The sequence below is a fragment of the Vanacampus margaritifer genome, chromosome 3 (assembly GCF_051991255.1).
Source record: "Vanacampus margaritifer isolate UIUO_Vmar chromosome 3, RoL_Vmar_1.0, whole genome shotgun sequence".
Taxonomy (NCBI): Eukaryota; Metazoa; Chordata; class Actinopteri; order Syngnathiformes; family Syngnathidae; genus Vanacampus; species Vanacampus margaritifer.
In genome coordinates, this window is record NC_135434.1 from 16,589,450 (window position 1) to 16,612,017 (window position 22,568).

Genomic DNA, 22,568 nt, shown 5'->3' on the forward strand with positions numbered 1-22,568 from the left:
CAGGTCCCTTTAAAAACAAAGTCCCTGTCTTATGGTGCTCATTTTCTGCCCTTCAGCTGGAAGTTTTTCTATACCTGTTCTACACCCCCATTCCTCGTCCTCTTCTCCAAAAGGCCAAACACACACACACAATCATATTCTCCTTTCCTTACCTGTAGCTTTGACGTCTCACCCCCTCAACTTTTTCACCAGAAACATGACCATGTGACTGATTTTTTCTATACAGAAAGTACTGCGTGAGACAGGAACAAGCAATAGAAGAACACCAATGATAAACTAGATTACTAATAATTACAATTTGCCCAGTTTGTTTTATACATCCATTTTCAGAACTGCTTATCCTCACTAGGGTTTTATTTTTATATTAGTTTTTATTTTATTATTATTTGTATTATTATTTTTTGTTTTATACCCCAAAAAAATTCAACCCCTTTCTTTCCAGACGTAAACGTTTAATTTATAACTACCGAGGCTATACAGTATTTTAAATTGCGTTCTTATTTTCTGGACTTGTGCTCCTGCAAGCTCTGTGGGAAAAACAAAGCCACTAGGTGGCACTGTGTCTGTTTGGTAAAATCCCTCCCATTTCCCTCCAAATGCAAAAAGGCAGCTTGACACCAAAGTGTCTGAAAGCTCACTGTCCACAATAGTGGAAATAAATAACCTTAATATGCTGCTCTCGTTTCACAAAAACACAATACACATGTTGTTAAATAAAAGCAGTTTTGTCTACAAGTCGTTTCATACCCTTCAGCAAATCCATGTCTAATTTACAAAAAAAAAAAAATGCACAATAATGGATTCATCTGGTAAATCGTTTGTGGAATATTTAAGGAAAATAGTGTAGACCTCAAATCAGACAATATATCTGAAATTAATGTAATCTACTAATATTTAATGTAAAACAACACTTTTTTAATGAATACATTTGCGGCACAACAAAAACGGCTATCAAGACTACTCATTTTGACAACACATCGTGTTAATAAAAAAAAAAAACTCAGGCAAGCAAATTAAAAGCCTACATTTAAAACATTTCAGTGTAACTACAAACGATCCTGGGTATCAAAAATGTATCAAACGTGTTGTGATTATTTGATTTGAGACAATCAACTAATTGACATAAAAAATTTAAAGAGATACATCATTTTTCATTAAAATTAAAATACAGTACACACAGAATATGTGACACAGACACAAAGCAAGGCAGCAACATATTTGAAGGATGATTTGCTCTCTTTCCGGTCAATGGCAGGTGCGATTTTGATTGGTCTTGTGGGAATGGGCCACACTTGATGATAATGTCTGCTTTACGCTTATGTTTTATGAATTAGCAAAATCAAGCGACATAATCACATTTAAGAATCAATTGGAACTAATTTTGCTACATTTTTATAGTGAACTTTTTTTAGGGTTTATGTCTGTAAATCATGACTTGTTTTATTGTTGTTGTTTTTTAAGAAAGTTGTCATATGGGTAAATATATATAAACACACACACACACACACACAAGTGAAACTTTTCCACTTAAGTTGCCTGAATTATTCAAATGATTGAAGGAATAGAAGGAATTTTGATTTATGCATTATTGTATATAAACCATTCCCCCTCAAATTGTTTCACTGCAGCTCGCTCAGACCCCTCTTTTGAATAGCATACTGTATATATTTTATGATGTCACATTAAAACATAAATAAAATCCTAACAATAAATAGCAATTTGATACGCTCAAACAAAAACAAAGTGTGAAAGTCATTGCGAATGCTGATTTACACCTAAAGGTTTACAAACGTCATCTGCTGTGGAAGACCACCTTAAAAGCGGTTGTCCCGCCCCCATGCCTTCTTCGGGCCCGCTGATTGGCTGGGGCGTCATGCATGGAAGTGCTGCTGGAAATGCAAAACTTGTTGCTGGCTCCTGCGGACGCGTTGATCCCGCACACAGCCAAAAGCGGCCAAGCCGAGTGTGTGCGTTCCAGTCAATGTGCTTCCAGCGCGCGCGCGCACTTCAGCACACGAGTCCGTCTCTGAGGGTCGCGCACGTTTTGGAGACGAGCAAGAAGCCGAATAGGTGCACCGCTTCATCGCAGAGCGAACCTCCACCAGCCAAGTGGAGGATGCTGTCACGCCACTGCGTGATTGTGGAGTGCGGGTAGTGCACGCCTCGCAGCCCCGGGACCAGAACCGGAACCGGGAACACGTCGCTCCGGTGCTTTGGCAGTTGATGGTGGACTTTACATCAAGCCGGACGACTTGCAGTGCGATCAATGATGTTTTGATGGACAATTTTTTCCCCCCATCGAAGCTACAAAGACAGTTTTAACAATACGGCAGAAATTAGACTTTTTTTCCTTCATGCCATCATGGGACTTTACACAGAAAAGGAGCAGTGGGTACTTTGACACCTGACTGGATTAATGCATGATAGGGCTGAATTTTTAATTTCTCAAATTTAGTCATTTTATTTCTTGTGTGCGCTCCTCACAGTTTGGTCGAGACATGCCTTTGTGTTATAATTACGCCGTACAAATGCGCACAAGAAACTTTGGCGTATCATTAGATAGTCGGACGGCAAGATAAATAAAATTATTATAAATGCATTTGCTTGATCAAATATTATAGTGCAGGTGTAACAAGAGCAGGGATGCCGTTGTAAACATAATTAGGCACAGCTTCCCCTGCGATTTTTAAGAAGTTAAAAAAAAAAAACTTTCTTGATTAGTTCAGACTTTTAAATCTAATTTAATTGTAGTTGGCATTGCTTTTGAGAACAGACTGCTCTTACTATCATGTGGGATTAATGAGTAGTATGTTTGGGCTGGAAAAGTTTGGCTCTCAGAATAATAGCAGAAACCCTGGCCAGTCAGACAGACAGAAAAACCAACCGAGACTGAACATGGGCTCCCATTATAAAAGTACCAGTTTTCACACTGGAGGTCCACCTGGAGCTGTGGAGCCCAGCATGGGCCCCATGAGTGACCCGCAGATGCTGGGACTCAACATGAACATGAACGGAGAACAGTATGGAGGTTTTCACTCCCGGGGTCACTCCGACATGCATGCAAGCGGCGGACTCCAGCAGCAGCAAGGATCCATGCATGGATTTTTTAACAACCAGCAACCTCATCAAGGACATCCTCACGGCCATCAACCTCACCCCCACCAACATCATCCTCACTTCAGTGGGAATTTTGGAGGCCCAGAGCCAGGGTCATCATGTCTGCATGGTGCCAGGCTAATGGGCTACAATAACAATGCCATGGGACCACAGCAGGGCTTTGGAGAGGGATTTGATCCTCTCGCTGAGGCACAGGCGGGGGATGGCTTCCCACAGCAGCAGCAGCAGCAGCGGCCTGGTAACATGCCTGATTTCCAACATCACGGTCCTCCCAGTGGCAGCCATGCCGTTCCTGCCCCCTGCCTTCCCCTCGACCAGTCACCCAACAGGGCAGCCTCTTTCCACGGCCTGCCTTCGTCCTCCTCATCCTCTTCTGATTCTCATAGCCTGGAGAGTAGACGGATGCCCAACCAGGGAGCCGTGGAGGGATTAGATTATAACTTCCCCAGCGATCCCCCGTCTGGACATTTCGATGTACCTGTATTTTCACCATCTGAGTCAGAATCGCAGTTACCCCATTTTGGCCCCGGAAGGCCAGTCCCCAGTGGGAATTTTCCAGGAAACCCTGGCATGCCTCGGGCGCCGGGCATGCAGGCCATCTCCAAGGGACACCAACCTCCACCGCCCCAGCAGCCTCAACATGGAATCTTTTTTGAGCGATTTGGAAATGGCCGGAAGGTGCCCGTGGGAATGGACCCGGGGATCAACGCGAGACATCCTCTGATGCAACAGCAACAACAGGCAGGCTTGATAGCTAGACAGAATTCATGCCCCCCTGGCCTCCCCCGACCCCCTCAGGCTGAGTCTGGCTCCAGTAACCCCAACATTCTGGACGGCGGGGTCATGATGAGTGGCCAACACAATCAGTTTGAATATCCCATTCACAGACTGGAAAATAGGGGTCTGCATCCCTATGGGGACCCCATGTTTAATATGCAACAGCCAGCTCCCCTTCCCTCCCAGCAGCCCCCAAATCAGAGACTACAACACTTTGACGCTCCTTATATGAACATGGCCAAAAGGCCCAGGTTTGACTTTCCTAACGCGCATGGAGGTGACGGCTGGTGTGGCGGCATGGAAAACCACCTCTCTCCCTCTTCCTACCCAGGACTGCCGGGTGAGTTCACCCCACCTGTGAATGAAGGTTTCCCATCGGGTCCACTGCAGCACACGGGGCCTGAGCCGCAGTCTTTACAGCAGCGGCAGAATGCGGCCATGATGATCAAACAGATGGCCTCTCGCAACCAGCAGCAGAGAATGAGGCAGCCCAGTCTGCAGCAACTCGGTCACCACGGCGATGTGCCTCCGGGCCCACTGGGTCATGGGGGCCCAGTGGGGGGCATGCCTCAGCCCAACTTTGACAGGGAAAACGCAGGCCGAATGGCCAATGTTGAGGGACAGAATCCGCATGTGAATCAGGACAACTCCTGGTTCCAAGGCTCCCACCCTCCTGGGGAGATGATGTCACGGCGTATGGGAGGAGCAGGAAATGACTCGGGACCCCATGACATGGGTCTCCAGCAGAATGGGCCCGGGATGATGTTCAGGCCAGGTATGGGCATGCAGGAACCCATGAGGATACCTGGAGATGGACACGTACAAGCTCTGCATTCTCCAGGCTTGCACTCGCAGTTCGGCAGCAACATGGGCAACCTCTCCCAAATGCAGTCCCCAGGAGCAGGAGGAGGAACAGGACATCCCAACGCACCGGCGGAGAGGCGACCACCTGAATTCCCTGCGCCTCCGATGGGAGCGCAACCACCATTCCCCTACGGAGGGGCAAACCGTCAGGGCCCAGCTCACAATGTCCCCCAGGGGGTGAACACCTCACCAGGGAGCTACCCTCCTCAGACCGAGTTCCCCTCGGGCCAGCGCTCGTCTGTTAGCAAGCTCGGTGCTCTGTCTCTTGGGAATTTTAACAAAACCAGCGCTAAAGACAGCGTTTTCGGCCAGAGCTGCCTGGCGGCCCTTTCCACGGCGTGCCAGAACATGATCGCCAGCCTTGGGGCTCCCAACCTCAACGTCACATTCAACAAGAAAAACCAAAACGAGGGCAAGCGAAAACTGAGTCAGACGGAGCAGGACATTAATAGCAGCACATCGAACGGGACTGGCAGTGCTGGGCCTGAATATTTTCAGAGCGGCACTTCTCAGAACAACCAGCTGCCTGGCACTGGGAATAGTAACTCTAAGCCTGCAAGTCAAAACCAGACGATGCAGGGGGAAGCCAGTGCCCTCTCCCCAAATTACAACATGGACGCTACCCCGTGCAGTGAGGGGAAGGCAACAACAGGGAGTGGGAGAGGGAGAGGGAGGAGAAAAAGAGACAGCGGACATGTGAGCCCTGGAATTTTTTTTTCCTCTGAAAATGGAAACCCTGTTGTGAGTCCAGGCCAGCAAACCCCTTCGGCTGGTGTTGGGGAGAGGGGTGGGGGCACGCCCCATGAGAAACACCTGCAGTCACCCTCTTGGGGGAAAGGTGACCTAATGTTGGGGGACCAGGCTGACCTGATGTCTTCTCTGGACAGCGGCATTCAAAGTGCCGCCAAGTCCGACAGCAGCTCGCCCCGCGTGGACTTTCCTGATGATGTCAGCGCCCACTTTGGCAACGAGGACGAGGTGTCCTCCAGCTCGGATGCCGCGGGCTCCTCGGCCAAGTCCAATCGCAGCCCCATGATCAGCGGCTCACCCAAAATGCAAATAAATGGACAGAAACCCGTAGGCGTGGGCATTAACAATCATACTACCTCGACGGCAGACGGCTACGGACTGAGTGCTGGCGGCACGACGGGCGGCGGTGGGGTGAGCCATCCGGGTACGCCGGGGGTGGAGCAGGTACGCACCCCGTCCAGCACCTCTGGTCAGGATGACATCCACCCTCTGGAGATTCTACAGGCCCAGATCCAGCTCCAAAGGCAGCAATTCAGCATCTCGGAGGACCAACCGCTGGCCATGAAAAACGGCAAAAAGAACGGCGATTGTCCCTCTCAGAACGGAGACAACGAGCTGGCAAGCTGCAGCCCCGATGCTGGGAAGGGTTCAATGGGCACTATTGACCTTGACACACTAATGGCAGAGCAGCACGCCACCTGGTACGTGCCCAGTGACAAGGCCATGATGGACGGCTCCGAGGATGACAAGTCCATGGGACTCTGGGAAAAAAACAAGAGCCAAAACAACAACAAAGAAGGTAAGAACATTATTTTTTTGTTCAACTTTCTCTTGTCTTGCATCCCACATTAAATTTCAGTGATCTGAATTGCAGCACAAGATCCAAAATATGTTAATGTTTTAATGACTGAGGATGAGACTAATATTTTCTTCGTTTTTAATTAAAACCTATACATAAATATCAATTGTTTTGAAAATCTCACTCCCAATGACAACAACAAAAAAAGTCCTATTTAATTGACAAAATATATATGAACAGAACAAAGACTTTCCCTATGGTTTATTTTTTTAAATATATTTCCTCATTGTAGTGACACTTGAAAAGAACACCTCAAGAGAAGTAAACATTTCCCGTGGTTCTTTATCTCAGTTTTCAGGGTGAACAACTGCATTGAGAAGATTAATAGCTTTTAGAGGACGTGCGTCTCCGCAGTGGGGTTTCCCTCCTCGCCTTGTTACGTGTTTGTTTATGTTATTACCATGGGATAATACATAGCGGCTGAAATGGAATTGACTTTAAATTGGAAGGACATAATTAATATTCCATTTAGTTTAAATGTTGTTTTTCCACAAATATAATACAATTTTAATTAGATTTAGGTTTTTGTTACTTTAATAGAAAAAATAACTGCTATTTAATACCAGATAAAGCACTTAACAGTACCATAATTACATACAAATATTAGAAATTAGAACTTCTTTTATATGTTGCCTTTTTCTTTCCTTGTATTGGAAATACAGCCATGCCATGCTTTGTTGCACAATATACATTTTTCAGTACTCACTTAATTTGGTCAAAAAGGCACACAAAAAAAATGTAGTTAATGATTTCAAGCTTTAATGGTAACATTTTTTTACATAGTTAATTAAGCTACATTTTTGTTTAAATTACTTTATTCTATATGCACAATTATAATATAAATAGTATTCATATTATTTTAATCAATAATTAATTAAAATAATAAAATATTAATAAATGTATACACTATATAGATAATAGTTTTTATAATTATTCTCTTTATAATTCAATGATTTATTCATTTCATTACTGTATTTCCCTAAATTTATTCTAATTGAATTCCCTTGTGTAATTGCAATTAATGTGTTTGTATTCATTTTCATATATATATATATATATATATATATATATGAAAATGAAAATTTGCCGTGTGCAAAATTATGCTTTTTTTTCCCCCCCAAGTGCTTTTTCTCCTAATAAGGCAAACAACTTCCCTGTCATTGTCATATAACATATAAAAGGCTGTTAACCACCATTAACTGAAAGCATTGACAGGCTTTTGGGTTTTTTTTTTTGGTAATAATAATAGGAATATAAATACATATAATTGTATTAGCCACTATCTACCGTGTCTCCGGCGCCTCTTTGTTCTGCTCACTGCAGGCGTAGCGAGAGGTGGGGTGGGGTGGGTTGTGGGGCGCACACTCGCACAGCGAGCTGTGTCTGGATTCGGGGTATATAGTACATTGTTTATATGAGACTGGGTGGCGGCTGGTAACACTAACGCAATAACTCGTAACCAGAGGCTGAATCTCACTTTAACTGGAGAGGAAAATAATATTAGCCTTTTATCATACAAGCCCCTTGTGCTATTTGTTTTGCTTGCAACTAGTTGTCTACCACTCAACTTAATGAACAGCGACTGTATCCTTTTAATTCTCCTGATTTATTGATGTGGTCTTAAGAGGTGCGCGAGCTCTGCTAATTTATGCAAACCTCAGTGAAAACAACAGTGCCAGAGTAGTGTGTGTATACTTGCGATGCGAGGCATATATTATATACAGTACGTATGAGTGTGTGTTTTTAGACATAGTGACGGATGTGCCTGTGACAGAGAGAGCGAGCGCTATTTGTCAGTCTGGCTTCCTCACCCTGTTGCATGCGCACACAAATCAGTAGAAGAAGAATAGCCTTTTCTCCTCACCTCCTCTCTCCTCCTTTCTTCCTCTCGCCACCCTCCCTGCACGGACAGGAGGCATGCAGCTCGGGAGCGATCGATAGCTAGTTAGCACAAATCACGGCTCCTGACAGTTTTTCATTTGAGTGCTTCAGACAGCAAAGATGGAAAAAATGGTGGAGGTGCATTTGGGAGGGAATGGGGCGATTTGAAGATTGAATCTGATGCTTGGGTTTACATCAGACGGAGCAATATAACATCATCATTTAAGATAAGTCCGTGCGCATGTCGCAGTTCCTTAAGAGTGAACGTCCCACAGGGTTTTGTCACTATGAAAACTATCCACCTCAACCAGTCGATCGGGTTTTAAGTTGTTCATCTGGTGTGCAAGTTTTACCATTCACTGAATGTGGCTTTGTCAAGAAAGGATCATGAGTGTCTAACAGATATTTTCTAGGATTGTGTTTATTTTGTATTACTTTGTTTAAAATGTTTTCATTTTTCAGTAGTTTTTATGGCTTTTTCAATGGAAAAATATTTAATTAAATAATAAAAAATTTATGGAATTGGACAGTCAAATTATGTTAAATTATTTTTTGGAGTAGTTTAACTCACAGAAGAGTCAAAGAGCTTAAAGTGTCATATCCTTGTTTTTTTAAAGTTTTTTTTTATTCTGTTCACTATTTACTCCCAAGTAGTTGTGTACTCACAATGCACCTAATAAAATAAGTGTAATGCTTGAAAGAGAAATTTAAAAGTGTTGTTTTTTTTAGCCTGGTGTAGTCCAGCTGTCACGTGTCGTGTTTATGAGGGATGTGTGCCGCCTTTTTTTTGGCCTCCTCTTTCTGTGACTGCTTGTGTATTTAAGTTTTGAAGGAAGTTGATGTTGAGCTCACCTTCATAAACTTGAATTATGTCAGTTTTCGCCTTCGCTCTTTTTGTAATGTGTTCAGTCTTGATAACAAGCAACCCAAAAATGAGATGGAGGAAGTGAATGAACTATTTTTGGTTTTTCACCACATGCACTTTTTGTGTTAAAATACTTCACAGCTGACCTTATTCAACAGTTCTGCTCTTCACTCGGAGTAATAAGTCTTTTAAAGAGCTCAGATTATGATCAAATCTCTGTCGCTCTGACTTTGACAGATTTGACAAAGAAGGAGCTTGCATGTTACAATACCACTAGAATCTGCTTTAATCCACTCCAAAAAAAAAGTTGTATTGATATTTCAGCATTGCGAGCGATCCTGTGAGACTATCTGCTTTTGACATTTCACTACAACAACACCTCAGCAAACTGGGCCAGTAATTTGTATTTCCTGTTTTGAAACGGGAAAAAAAAAATTATCAAGTGATTGGCACTTGCTTGCATGCGGGGGGAAAAAACAGCTCGGGGCAGTGCTATGTGCTTTACCTGTCATTACACCGTCTTTCATATTGACTTTTTCAACAACACACGCTGCAAAACCTCACGCACACTTCTCTCTCTCCTGGAGTAGCGATAATCATTATGATAATCATAGCAATTAGCTTTGCTGGTATTGTTTCCAAAAGACATAATTCATCTGCAGGCAACTCCCGCAATTTGACCTGGTTATTGACAAGTTCGTTAAGAGTGGAAATGCTTGTGTTTTTCTGCAGCGAATTGCAGCACTATGGTTGCATTTCAGCAAAAAAAAAAAAAAAAAGTAAACAGTTGTTATTTTGACTGGACTTAATGTTGTGAGATTGTTATGAGAGGTATGCGTTCTCATTTTTTCTTTGGAGTTTGCGTGTGTAGGTGTGAATACGTTTTTTTAGAGTAGTGCAACTCGATAGTGTAGATGTGTCTGCTGCAGACATAAAGTTTGATTTATTTAGACTGTGTCAGACTTACAACTCCACCCCATCGACCCAGCGGCACTCGACCTCCCCTCTTCCTTGGCCTGGCGGAATGTGTTAACATCTTTCGAATGTGTTCAAACAAACAAACAAAAAAAGTGGTTACTTGATTTATATTTAGTGCTTCATTTGGAAGAACGCATATGCATTTGTGTGTATATATGCGCTAGGTGTGTCCCCCCCCCCGATTCACTGTCACAGTCAGAAACGGCACATTAAAGTTGAAGAAATGTGTCAGGCTATTTGCTTGTTGGATTAAAAAGAAAAAAAAAGCTCATCCAGCAAGTTGTTTTCCCAGAGGAAAGGTGTTTGGATGAAAAAAAAAAAAAAACTGTTTCAGTGTGGTAAATGTTCTCCTTGTGCGGCTCAGCGAGTGGGATGCATTTATCACAAATTGAAAAGTTATAAAATCAGCGATTGCCAATGTATGTGACACTCATCCAAATGTGTCTATTTGACTGCTTGCCATACAAAAAAAAAAGAGAGAACCAGTTTAGTACAAAGCCAGTGAAAGGTGTTGGGTTTCTATGTCTGTGCTTGTAAAAAGGTGTGTACGTGTTCTCAGCTCTCTTGAGGTGTCAGTGTTGTCACATTGCCAGCAGTGGTTATGTTATTTGCCATACAGCTTGTTGTCAGGCGTCTTTAATTTGTATTGAGGAATTGACAAATGACTTATGACACCTGAGCTTTTTCTCCTTGGAGACAAAAGTGAAAGCTGATTGAGAGAAAGAGAAACGAGTGATAGTGGCAGATAAAAAGTGTCTCACGCTCTCTCTCAAGGGAAGTGAAGTGCTATTTTGCATTCGTAACAATAGAAAACAGCAAAAACTTGGCTGTATAAATCATGTTTTGTATTATTGCATCATATGTGGAGCGCCCTTTAAAATAGCTGCAGCTATCTTTAAATAACAGGGTTATATTGTTTTATTTTAAAAATTGTGAAAAAAAAAGGATTTTTCTGCAACATGCTGAGACAAAATAGAGACAGAGAAGTAGATCAATGTGTCACCGGCTTGGATGACACACTGGACAGGTCATAGACATGCTTGTGAGTTATGAAGGCCCCACTAAATCACTTCCCATGTTCTGCTTTGTGTCTGCTTTCCGAAGCGCGTGCGTGTTGTGGCCGGAGAGGTGAGTGTGTGTGTGTGTGTGTGTGAGTGAGAGAGAGAGAGAGAGAAAAGGTAACAAACGCTGAGGGCAATGCCTGCCTGGACAAGCTTCTCTTCTCTTCTTTTTTTTGCCCCCTTAAAGTTGCAGGCCAGAGAACAGAAAGGAAATTCAAACCTAAATAACCTCTCTGCCCTTGTTGGAGAAATGCGCTGCCCACCCCCTTCGCTCCGAGTCTTTGCAGAGATCCTCCCTCTACTGAGGCAAAGGTCAAAGTTTGGGAGTCGGTGGAGTTTTGGGGGGGGTTGCATAGGAGCCTCACATGCCCTCCTTTGATAACCTCATGGCTTGAGGTACCTTTTAAGATGTTCATTGAAGTACACTTTGCTTTTCCTTTGGAGCGAGTTTTAGTGTATATCAAATAGGGTGGTCAGATTTTCATAATTAAAAATCTGGACACGACAGTTTTGCTGAAAATTTAATATACAATAAATTCTCACCAGGAACTTTAATCACTAGTCAAGCTAATGCTAAAAAAAAAAGGCTATAAAAGAATCGATTAAAGCGGAAGTCAACCCAAAATATGTTCTTTGTGCTCTCCCTAGTCTAAACAGTGATATTGTGATTAATATTGCATGTGTGGAATATGATTAAAGCAGCAAAAACCACCCATTTTTATCCATCTCGGGAGGCAGCCATTTTGCCACTTGCTGTCTGTCGACTGAAAATTACATCACTGTTGCTCAGGTAACGACCAATCACGGCTCACCTGTTTGATCATGTGACATTTACAAGCTAAAAGCCATGATTGGTCGTTACCTGAGCCCTGAGCAACAATGATGTCATCTTCAGTCGACGGCACAAGGCAAAATGGCCGACCCAGAGATGGATAAAAACGGGTGGATTTGCTGCTTAATTCATATTCCCCAAACACAATATTAATCAGAATACCTTGTTTCGACCTTATATTTTATTTTACTTTATCGATTTATATTTTATTTTTATTTTATTCATATTTTCTTCATAAAGAAATGTTTTGGGTTGATTTCCAAAACACTTAAATTTTCCTTGTGTCTAAATTAGCATACACACACACAAGTTTAGATTCCACACACACACATATACTTTCAATAAATTCTCAAAAGGAACTATTTCTAACCAATTTAATCACTAGTCAGTTTGGTAACTGGTGGCTACGTTTAGCTAATGCTAAATCCAAGGCTCAGAATTGGACTCTCCCAATTAAGCCTGGACATTTGGTCACCCTATGAATGTGTAAAGTAGGACTCCATAGTTCTGAGTTCACGTCTCGATTTTTTCCGTCTGTGGATGGTGACGGATTCTTTGTGCTGACAAAGACAGAATTCTCACACCAGGCCATCCATGGCTCTAGTTGTTATGCTAAAGGAATCTGACCTGATGTCACACAGTGTCATAGGAGCGGAGGCCTTTGGGTGTTTTTGTCAGCGAGCGGCGCGGTCTGATTGGACCGCGTGGCGTTGAGAGAAGATAGGGTCGCGCCCCCGGGAGCGGGAGGTCAAAGGTGAAGTGTCGTCATGGAAGTAGAGCTTGGGATAGAAAGGGCAGAGCCACGCCGCTTGAGATTCTGGAGCCTGGGAAATCAACGTGACGGCCGTGAGGAACCGGCGCCAAAAAAAGAAGCCTTGTAAAAATGTTAACTCTCTTGCGCACACTTTGTCTCCTCCTGCCATCTTTTTGTTATTCCAAAGCGACAATTCATCGCATCTACTTATGTTACTGATAGTCGTAATACATATATTAACTTCAAAGGCTGTTGCGGTTATTTTTAAATGTAAGCAAGCAGTCATTGCAAAAATAACGGGGGAATTATTGTCTGCCTCCTCCTTGCTGATTGTGTAGTGACATGGAAAGCTGCGTCAGGCCGTCGGATCCCAGACACACTCGTGTCATGTATGCGCTCCCTAATATATTGTGTGTGACCGTGTGAGAGAGACAGCATCCTCATCAGGCACTAAATAACACAATGTCACACGTGTGAAAGCGATACAAATGAATCACATTGAATTTGGTATTTGTTTAGCACATCGCTGTGGTAATCTGTGATGTGTTTAAAGACAATTTATGTGTATTTGCCTCCTCAGGGTGAACGTTCTCCGTTTCTTATTGCTTCTTGCTGCTGCCGAGCTGTGCTTCCCCTCGGATTAATAGGCTACTATTGATATAACCGTGAAAATGAAATCTGTGTTAGTCGCTGAGTAGCCCTAACGGCATAGATCTTATTGGGAGGTTCGATTTCCCTGTGTGTAAAATGTCACGGTGATTTGGGATTTGGACTCTTGTAATGTAGAATTTCACACCATCCTTTCCAGTTTTGAACAAGTACTCTGACATGGATAATGCTTTCAGTTGACACACACTACTTCTACCACCATTTAAAAATGTTATTGTATTTTTTTTTTGGTGCCACCCATTTGTAAATTAATTTTCTATACAACTGTGCAGGCTTGCTGGCAATGATATTTTTTTTTTTACAATGGAATTAGAAACTAATGTGTTTATCTTGCGTTTTAAGGTGAGATTTGAATTTTGTGTGTGTGGAGGCTGATGTTGATATGGCAGCGGTTGGCGTGTGGTGTGTGTTTGGCCGAACGTGTTGTCAGTTTGCTGTGTGTCAGCAGTGAGCCAGGGGAACGCTTGGCTGCCTATTCAGGCCGGTGCGGACCCCGCTGTGCCCAGCTAGCATGAGCTGCCGGCGGCTGCTGGAGGGCGCTGAGACGAGGGAGTGAGAGTGGGTGGAGGGAGGCAATATGCGCGGCGCGAGGGGGAGGGCGGGGTTTTGCCACGCTGAGGTGTATAACCGGACCCTCTGGCAAATGTTAGGTCTCGTCAGCAGCACCTCTGCTGCCGCTCTAAATCCTCATTTCTCCCTCACTGCGTCCGCCCTCTTAACATCTTGCTTCCTTGGGAGAGAGAATTTTACAAAATCCTTGCAGAGTCAAAACGAAACAACAGGAGCCTTGGCTGCCTGACCTTTTACCAAATCCTCCACTTTTCCATTCCAGTGGTCACAGTCCAGACAGGCTGGGGGGCAAGCTTGTGTGTCTGCCTCCCTTGGTTGTCCTTGCTGCATGGCCAGGCTAGGATTTGGGAAGGAGGTGGTGGGGGCATGACAATAGTAAACAAAAGCGCCTACCCACCAAAAAATACCGTTTACATTGGTATGCTTTTTCCAACGTCCAGACTAAAGAATACCAAAATAACAATAATAAGTGATACCCACTATGAGTACTCAACTCTTGAGTAGTTACCGATAACAAGTATTAGTGCTGTTGATTAGCCCATTCCGTTTTGGCAAAAGTTTGGAATTCATAACAAGACCATTTGTCATTTTAATCAAATAGATTTAAAAATAAATAAATAAATACATTTTCAGAATTTTAACGCCATTTTTGACCGTGTGCCGCCACTTTGAAATTTTCAAAAGAAAAAATGAATTTTCATTTAATAGAATTTTCCCACCAATTTTAACTGTGCTGCCATTATTAATTTTGATGGAAGATAATGATACCACCAGATAAAATGATATTTGTTGGCATTTCTCAACACTAATGAAGCCTAGCTGGTTGTATTCCGCTTTCCTATACACTCTCAAAACATTTTTACACTTACCGCCAATTTTCCTTGTGATCTACCATTGCAAATTTTCCAAGAGTAGTTTACATTTCACGTGTCATAGTAATCGTTGTTCATTATTAGAGCCCACGGATGGCCCAAACATAGGACCACGACCCTTATCAATGTCTCTCAAAACCCCAAATTTAAAAATAAATAAATAAAATGATGGCACACGATCAAAAGTGGAGGGAAAATTCTTAAAATGTATTTTTGTTGGGTTTATTTTTTTCCATCAATTTAATGAAAATGACAAATGGGCCAAACTTTTACCAAATCCAGACGGGCTACTTTTGTTACTTAAAAAAAAAAAAAAGACACTTTTTTTTTTAATTTACATTTTCAGTTTTAGAAACAGAAATGTTTTTTTCCACTTTTTATGTATCAAGGTCCAATTTATGAACATTAATAATCCTCAAGTAACTTTTAGTTAATTTTAATTAAATCTTCCTGTAATTTGTAATTTGGTTTTGTGCAGGCGGATCTAGTCTAGGGGCATACAGGGCTCAGGCCACCCCAACATCTTGAAAACCCTAAACCTTTAACAGAAAGCTATGTGACATTTTTTTAAATTTTAAAGCAAATATAAACAATAATAATTGGTTGATTTATTGATATGTGAATACAAATTAATGACTTGATTTCTGTGTGTTATTTAATTCAAGCTATTTCAGAGCATCCTTCCATTTTTCTGTACGCATCCCTCAAATAAAAAGTTTGGACACCTCTGTGCTAACATAGGCTAGTGCGTGCGTGTGTGTGTGTGTGTTTGTGCAAAGGAGATGGGAGAGTAATCAGACTGGATGTCTTCACACACTTCCTCTGTGCTCTTGGCTAAAAAGAAAAATCCAAAGCACGTAGTCCCTCCATTACCTCCGTCCAAGTTGTGATGCGTCTCTCCTCCCTCCGAGCTTCTCTTCCTCCCTGCCCCGCAGTCCACCGCATATTGGCAGATGATATATCGTTTAGAAAGCACTTCCTGTCCTCGTCAATCTTCCCCTTGACTAAGTTTTTCATTACACGACTCGGAGTGATTTTTCTCCATATGTGCAGCGTGCACCGCGGGCGTCAGCCTTAACTCTCTGGCACAGCAGATTTTTTAATATGATGTATAATCAACCTGTGTATAGATTTTCCGGGAAGCCGTTTAATATGAGCCTCCACATCTCAGTGACACGAGGTCGATACGGCGGCGCGGTCATTATACCAATAAATTGGGTCAAGCAGGGTTAAAGGCTAGTGTTGTCAGTGCCCTTTGACCCCTCAGATCAGGGGTCAATACAGATTGAGAGCAAATGAAGGCGTGGAAAAGAAGTGTAACTTTAAGTTTACATTAACACTGCTAATTAATATCACAGTGCAGATTTCGAGTGGGATGTGTAAATGACACTGATTTCATTAAAATGTATTTAAACGCTTCATCCGCCAGTTGCTAAATGTTGCTCATGTTGCACTTTTTTCTCTCTCTGCTTGCCTGCAGAATCTGAGCTGTCCCAGAGCAAGGCTGGAGTCGGGACCCCCGGGGTCAGCGGAGGAGGAGGAGGAGGAGGCGGCGGGGGAGGAGGAGGAGGGAACCACCTTCAGTGCCTGTCCGTCCACTGCACAGACGAGCTGGGGGACAGCAAGGGCAGAGGCGGGCCCGTTTCTTCTTGGCGCTCTCTGCACTCTGATATTTCCAACCGTTTTGGGACTTTTGTGGCGGCACTGACTTGAATCAAAAGCTGTCCCACCACAAAAGGAGAGGACAGACGAAGATCAGAGACAAATGACAAAGAATGATAATGACAAAATGTGGGAAGTGCAGGCATCCTTTGCCTGTTCAGGGAGAGAATGACTTTAACGTATAAATGCAAACACACACACACACCACACACACAAATACCATTTTATTGTCAAAACATGCAGTCACTCGCTCAGACACTGCGAGGGCCCAACTCAACGATGCCCGGTCTGGAAAACCTCAAATCTTCATGTATATTTTTTCTTTGCTTTTGTTTGTTTGTTTGTTTGTTTTGAAAAGTATAAACTTGTCAAGCGATGATTATGAGATAGCAAAAGCAGATATATTCAGTTGCCACTGGCTGTAATTGTGTAGCAGTGTTGACACGTGATGTACTTGGCAGGCTGAGGTTTTTTTTTTTGTTTTTTTTAAATGATGTTAGTAAATATGGCCTTTTTGCTCACCTCACTTACATGTAGAGCTCTAATGTAAATATATATGATCCCATTGTAAGCAACTGTTGCCCAAAAACTTTCATCTGACTTTGGCCTGTTTTGATCATTTTTGTCCATTTCAAATGAGCGGATTATTTCATTTGAAGTGGAATGAATACAGAAGATGGCTAAACATGCATGAATGTATGTTTTTCTTTTTCTTTTTTCAAATACAACAATTTGCCTCCATGTCCAAGCAACTTTTTACCTGTATCATTGCTGCTGTTCATTTATGTTGTAAGAAACTTCTCCTTTCATATTCATGAGCTCAACCTTGTATACAATTCAGCCAATGGGAACTGAAATGGAGGCATTTGCATTGTTTTAATAAGGGAATTGAGAAAATGGCTATTGGTATTGCACATGTATAATAAGATAAAAAAAAATGCTGTGTGTTGGGCAATCTTGTAATCTTTAAATAAAGCTTCTGTTGAATTTGAATTTCTGAAACAATAGATGGAGGACTGTGACAGCAATTTATGAACTGATTTTTGTTTACTTTTTAAAAGATAAGTAAAGTGCAGTTGTCTGTTTTCCTGCATATTGTATATATCTGTATATGTTTTATTGAGTAACTAAATAACAATAAATATGACGTTAAAGGTGGAACTTTGTTACCGGTCTCTATATATATTTTTTTCAAAACAACATACACTAGGTAAACATTTTTTTTTATTTTCACATGTTTACCTTGAGGATCATGATCCAATGCAGAATGTCTGCAGTATATTTAAAATGACAGCTATGACAAGTAAGTTGTAAACTGAAGCACACCAAGTGACAGCATGCAGGTTCAGGTAAAATATAAAAACCAGAAGTAAGCAATGGTGCGGAATGTGTATCTTCTTATTGGATTAAGACTCTAAGATGATTAATTCTGTGTACACTCGTTCACAACGCTCGTCTTATTTCATCCTCACATCTTTAATGACAGTCCTGCTCGACTCGTGCAACTTGTAATAAATCGGAAATTTAAAAACGACAATTGCTATTTGAGAAATAGTTTTTTTTAAAATATTCCATAATTATCCATAACAATTATTCAAATTGGTATTTTAAGGTGAAGGCGGCAAGTTGGCATAGTGGCATGCAAGTCCAGTTTCCTCCCACATAAACAAAGCATATGAAGTTAAATACATGTTCATTGAAGATGCTAAATTACCCATGGTTGTGAGTATGAATGGTTAATTTTTTGACAAAGTGACCAGTCCAGAATGTACCCTGCCTCTTGCCTTAAGTCAGCTGGGAGGCAGCTCAACCATGATGTAGAAAATTGGAGTGGGGGTAAGAAATTATTCACATATTTTGTTACTTTATAGTAATATAATATATAGTTAAGTTTTTGTCATACAAATATTTACTGAAATTTTGACATAGCTACTATTACTTGAGCAAACTTTAGTGACAGAGACTATGGTTGTTCCAATATGTACAAATTCAGTGTTGTAGGAAACTCCCTGTAAGTTATAAAATATTGTCAAATATTCTGGAATCAATTATAAGAGGTCACCAAGGTGTGTCCGCAGCAGCAGGCAGCCCCCAAGAACCACGAGAGCAGCCAGCAGGCCTGTAGCAAAAATAATATCTAATTCATTTTCTGTTGCTATTCCAAAAAGCTCAGATCTGAGTTGCATCTAACATGGACTATTGCTTTTTTTTTCTCTCTCTCTCTTTTTTTGTAACATTTGCACATTTGGAGTCCTTGTGATGTCATTTTCAGTCAACAGGAAGTGACAAAATGGCCGCCCCGTGACATGAATAAAAACAGACGGATGTTGCTGTTTAATTAATATTCCACGCGCAATATTAATCAGCATACCGTGTTTAGACTAGTGGGAGTCCATAGAACATGTTGTAAAGAACATTTTTGACTTGAATTGCCCTTTAAAACTATTTTAGTACCATATAGTTCATAGGTCAGTAGGCTAATGTAGTGTATAACGTAGTGTTTGTGGAGACAAGCTAGCTAGCGTGACGGCAATGACATGTTATCCCCCCCAAAAATTTGTATTTCAGTAGTATATAAAACTGGTAGCCCTTTACATTATCATTTTCCAAGAAGTAGCTCTCAGTTTAAACAACCCCTGCGCTAAAGTCTTCCCTAACCAAGATAGTGAAGTAAACAGTGAAAAGAAAACATGTCAAATGTGCCCTCTCTCATGTAGCTAAATAAGGTAGTAACCCCATTCCAGTATGATGTAGTTCATTTCTACATTGCTGCAGACAGCAACCATGATAATAAAAATGAAATTAAAGTCAAAGAGCAATATCTTTCCTGCCCAGTAGACTCTACTCGTGTACCTAATGCTTTGGCTAATGAGTGTAGAAATGCAATATTTAAATAGCTTCTTTTTTTATTTTTCTTAAATAAACAAAGCCATAGCCAAGTAGACAAACATCCTCCACTTGCTTCCTCCAGCTATCTTGACTATTTGTCATCTGCATGAATGCTTAATGCCAATCAATGACCCCCACGTAGCATCTCCGAGGTGGAGACGTCAATGCTACCGAGCAGGGTTTATGATCAGCCTGCATCGCTGCTGTCTTGCTTTCACAAACACACGTAGCGTCTGCAGTTCCCGCAGGCCTCTGTTTTTTGGGGGTGTTTGACGCTGTAGCAGGCGCCTGCTGTGTAGAATTGCAAAGCGCGCTGTTAATGTGATGCCCGGAGAGCCTCGGCGTTGGCAAACAGCAGCCGAAACAAACTGTGTGAGTGGTGTCACCTGGGAGGGAAAATAGGAAAAAGAGTTTTGATTTTGGAATAAATGAAATATTTGTAAAAAATTAATAAATAAAAAAGTGGTGTTTTATGGTTTTGAGTGCGCACAATTATATATTATATGTTTTGTGTTCCACCCAAATGTGATACAAATTTTGTGGTAGAAAAGTTAAAATGGTGGGGAAACTTGTTTCAGGCGCGACCCAGTAGTTCAACAAAATAACAGGAAATGGAGAAGTGATAAAAGATCACAAAGGCGAGTTAGTGAAAAAGGATGGAAAACCAAATTTAAAGGCTGTGTGGAGCAGAGTGAAAAGAGAACACAGGAGGATGATATAAGCTTATGTACAGAAAAATACAGCATAACAAAAGAATGTATTCGTTGAATGTTGAATATTGATCATGACCCGGGATGGCTGATGTGTGAAGAATTGTGGAAAGAAGTTGCACTGAGTAACATTTTATCAAAGAACCAATTGTTTTTGACAGTTTATTATTTTGCTGAACTTTTAGTGTACTTTCTGTTGTGTCTGGCAGCTACATGTATAATTTTGACGTGAATTTTACAGTCCATGAACAGGATTCAATATAATTTCTTCACTTGAAACCCGATGCTACAATTTATTCTACACTGTGTGGACAAATGCTTTGGGTCAAATCTTGACTACATAAATTAAGTCAGTGTTGGACACTAGACCCTTTCATTTATTTAGAATATTGTTATTCTTTTGTTATGATATTTTTGTGATCCCAACTTCATGGAAATAGTAACAAAACAAATCAAAAATAGTTGGGAGAGTTTCCATTTTCTGTTCCAGCTTGACTGTTCCTCATGGTCCATAAAGGCTTGAGCAGAAATTGTGAGTCGGACCTGGTTTCAGATCCAACGTCAGTTACATCCGATTTCAATGTTATTTTATGATTTTTTTTTCATCCAGGTGAATAGACCAGTGATTCTTAACCTTGTTGGAGGTACTGACTGAACCCCACCAGTTTCATGTGTGCATTCACCAAACCCTTTTTTTACTGAAAAATACAATGATTTTATTGATTTATTTATTTTCAAATTAACGATATAGCCATAGGGTTTACTGGTGAACGAATTGAACAAGGAGAGTAGCCTTTTCATCGAATCTGGCTCTCTTCACCTTGAATTCAGAGTGTTGTGTTATTGTATTCCTCATCCGCATCAAAAACCTAATTTCAGGCCAAGTTAGCTAGTTCCCTGACTGCGCTAGCTACTAGCGCTAGCATGTTACAACAAACACAACAGCATTGTTGATTCATCACTTATTTTCGTACACTTTAACAACAATTTCAACTTTTTGGGCTGCTGGGAAAGGAAATTAAGAGACCTTAAGGAGTGTATTTGGAGAGATCTCAAAATCGAACATCTCACACCAGATCTTTTTACTATTTTACAATGTCACTTACCTTAATCAAAATGGTTTGGTAGACTTTGTCGGTTGGAAATCCTTTCGATTTATGTTTACAATTCCGGATACTTCTTTGTCCGTTCCCATTCGACATTCGCATGGACGGCACACAATGAGGGGCAAAAAGATCTCATGTGAATGCTAACTATAGAGCACTTTAAAACAGCCACTGCTGTTTTCTTAAGATGGAACCCAGTGGCAGCAGATACTATGAAAACAGCAGAGGCCCCAGGATCGGACCCTGTGGAACACCATAAATTCCATTATACATGTAAATTAACATTGCACTTATTCGTCTCACCACTTTCTTTTTTTTTTGCTTGACAGTTATTATGAAGGGCTTCCAATAAAACAGTAAAAAAAATCACATGACATATTCTCAACAGTCAAAGGTCGACTACTGAGCATACCAAATTCCCTGCAATCAATGATGGCAAAGCGGGACGTGTCATCACTAATCATATGACTCGGGTGTCTTAACCCTTGAATGACTTCCCCAACCCCTGGGGTTCGATCGAACTCATCTTAAGAACCATTGGAATAGACATAAAATCAACCAGATACATGTCAACATCTTGTAGAAAATCTTCCCACAAGAGTGGAAGCTTCAAAATGTAGAGCGAAAGAAAGAAATTACCAGACAGACTATCACTTTTGTCCATCCTTTTCATTGTTTCAAGAACATCTTGAACAAACAAAAGGTGCTACATTTGCTTGAACAGTCAGCTCACTGTTGAAGCCGAGTGTCCTCAAAGTGATGCACGACCTGTCTGTCTGGTTTGACCAACCTCTTTCCTGGAAGGTTGGGCATGTCCTCACAGGTTTCGACGACACGGAGGTTGCTGTTTTGTTGTATGTGCAGCAGCTTGCACACGAAATACCTGAACTCAGTTTAAGATTCTAAAAACCTGTTCAGCTATAATCAGTGATGGGAAAGGGTTTTTTTTCAACGCACACTAGTTCAAAGTTCAGCTCATAAATTTTCAAATTAACTAGTTCAGTTCATAGTTCATAATTTAATGTAAAAAAATTAGTTAATTGGTTGAAGTTGATGCTAATTTCCTTTTAGCATTTGAATGGGATCTGGCATTGACTTCAGCATTAGCGCTAGCGATGTTTTATAAACGAAGCATGTTTTGTATTTAATACATGCGATGTGTGTATTTCTTCTTGTTGTGTGTTACTCTTAGGGACGGCAGAATCACAAACGCTCCGCTTCTGCTACGCAAACAACACACAGCGATGCTGTGAGTCACATCGGGCAAGCTTGCGTCGCAATTTGATGGTGTACTTGCCTTGCAACCGTTAGTAGCCACTGGGTCGCCTAATTAAGGCCCGTTATGGTGTCCT

At 41.5% G+C, this 22,568-nt stretch overlaps 1 protein-coding gene across 1 annotated transcript; it reads left to right on the forward strand.

The window, feature by feature from the left end:
* The first annotated feature begins 1,906 nt into the window (after positions 1 to 1,906).
* On the forward strand, positions 1,907 to 17,672 carry mn1b (meningioma 1b). Its single transcript, XM_077562211.1, has 2 exons — positions 1,907 to 6,307; positions 16,330 to 17,672. The coding sequence occupies exons 1-2, from the start codon at positions 2,800 to 2,802 to the stop codon at positions 16,560 to 16,562; spliced, it is 3,741 nt and encodes a 1,246-aa protein (XP_077418337.1). The 5' UTR covers positions 1,907 to 2,799; the 3' UTR covers positions 16,563 to 17,672.
* Positions 17,673 to 22,568: the final 4,896 nt, after the last annotated feature.

Coding starts and splice junctions, on each gene's coding strand:
- mn1b (XM_077562211.1), top strand. CDS start 2,800: ATGAGTAGTATGTTTGGGCTGGAAAAGTTTGGCTCTCAGAATAATAGC. Junction 6,308..16,329: donor CCAAAACAACAACAAAGAAG/GTAAGAACATTA, acceptor GCTTGCCTGCAG/AATCTGAGCTGTCCCAGAGC.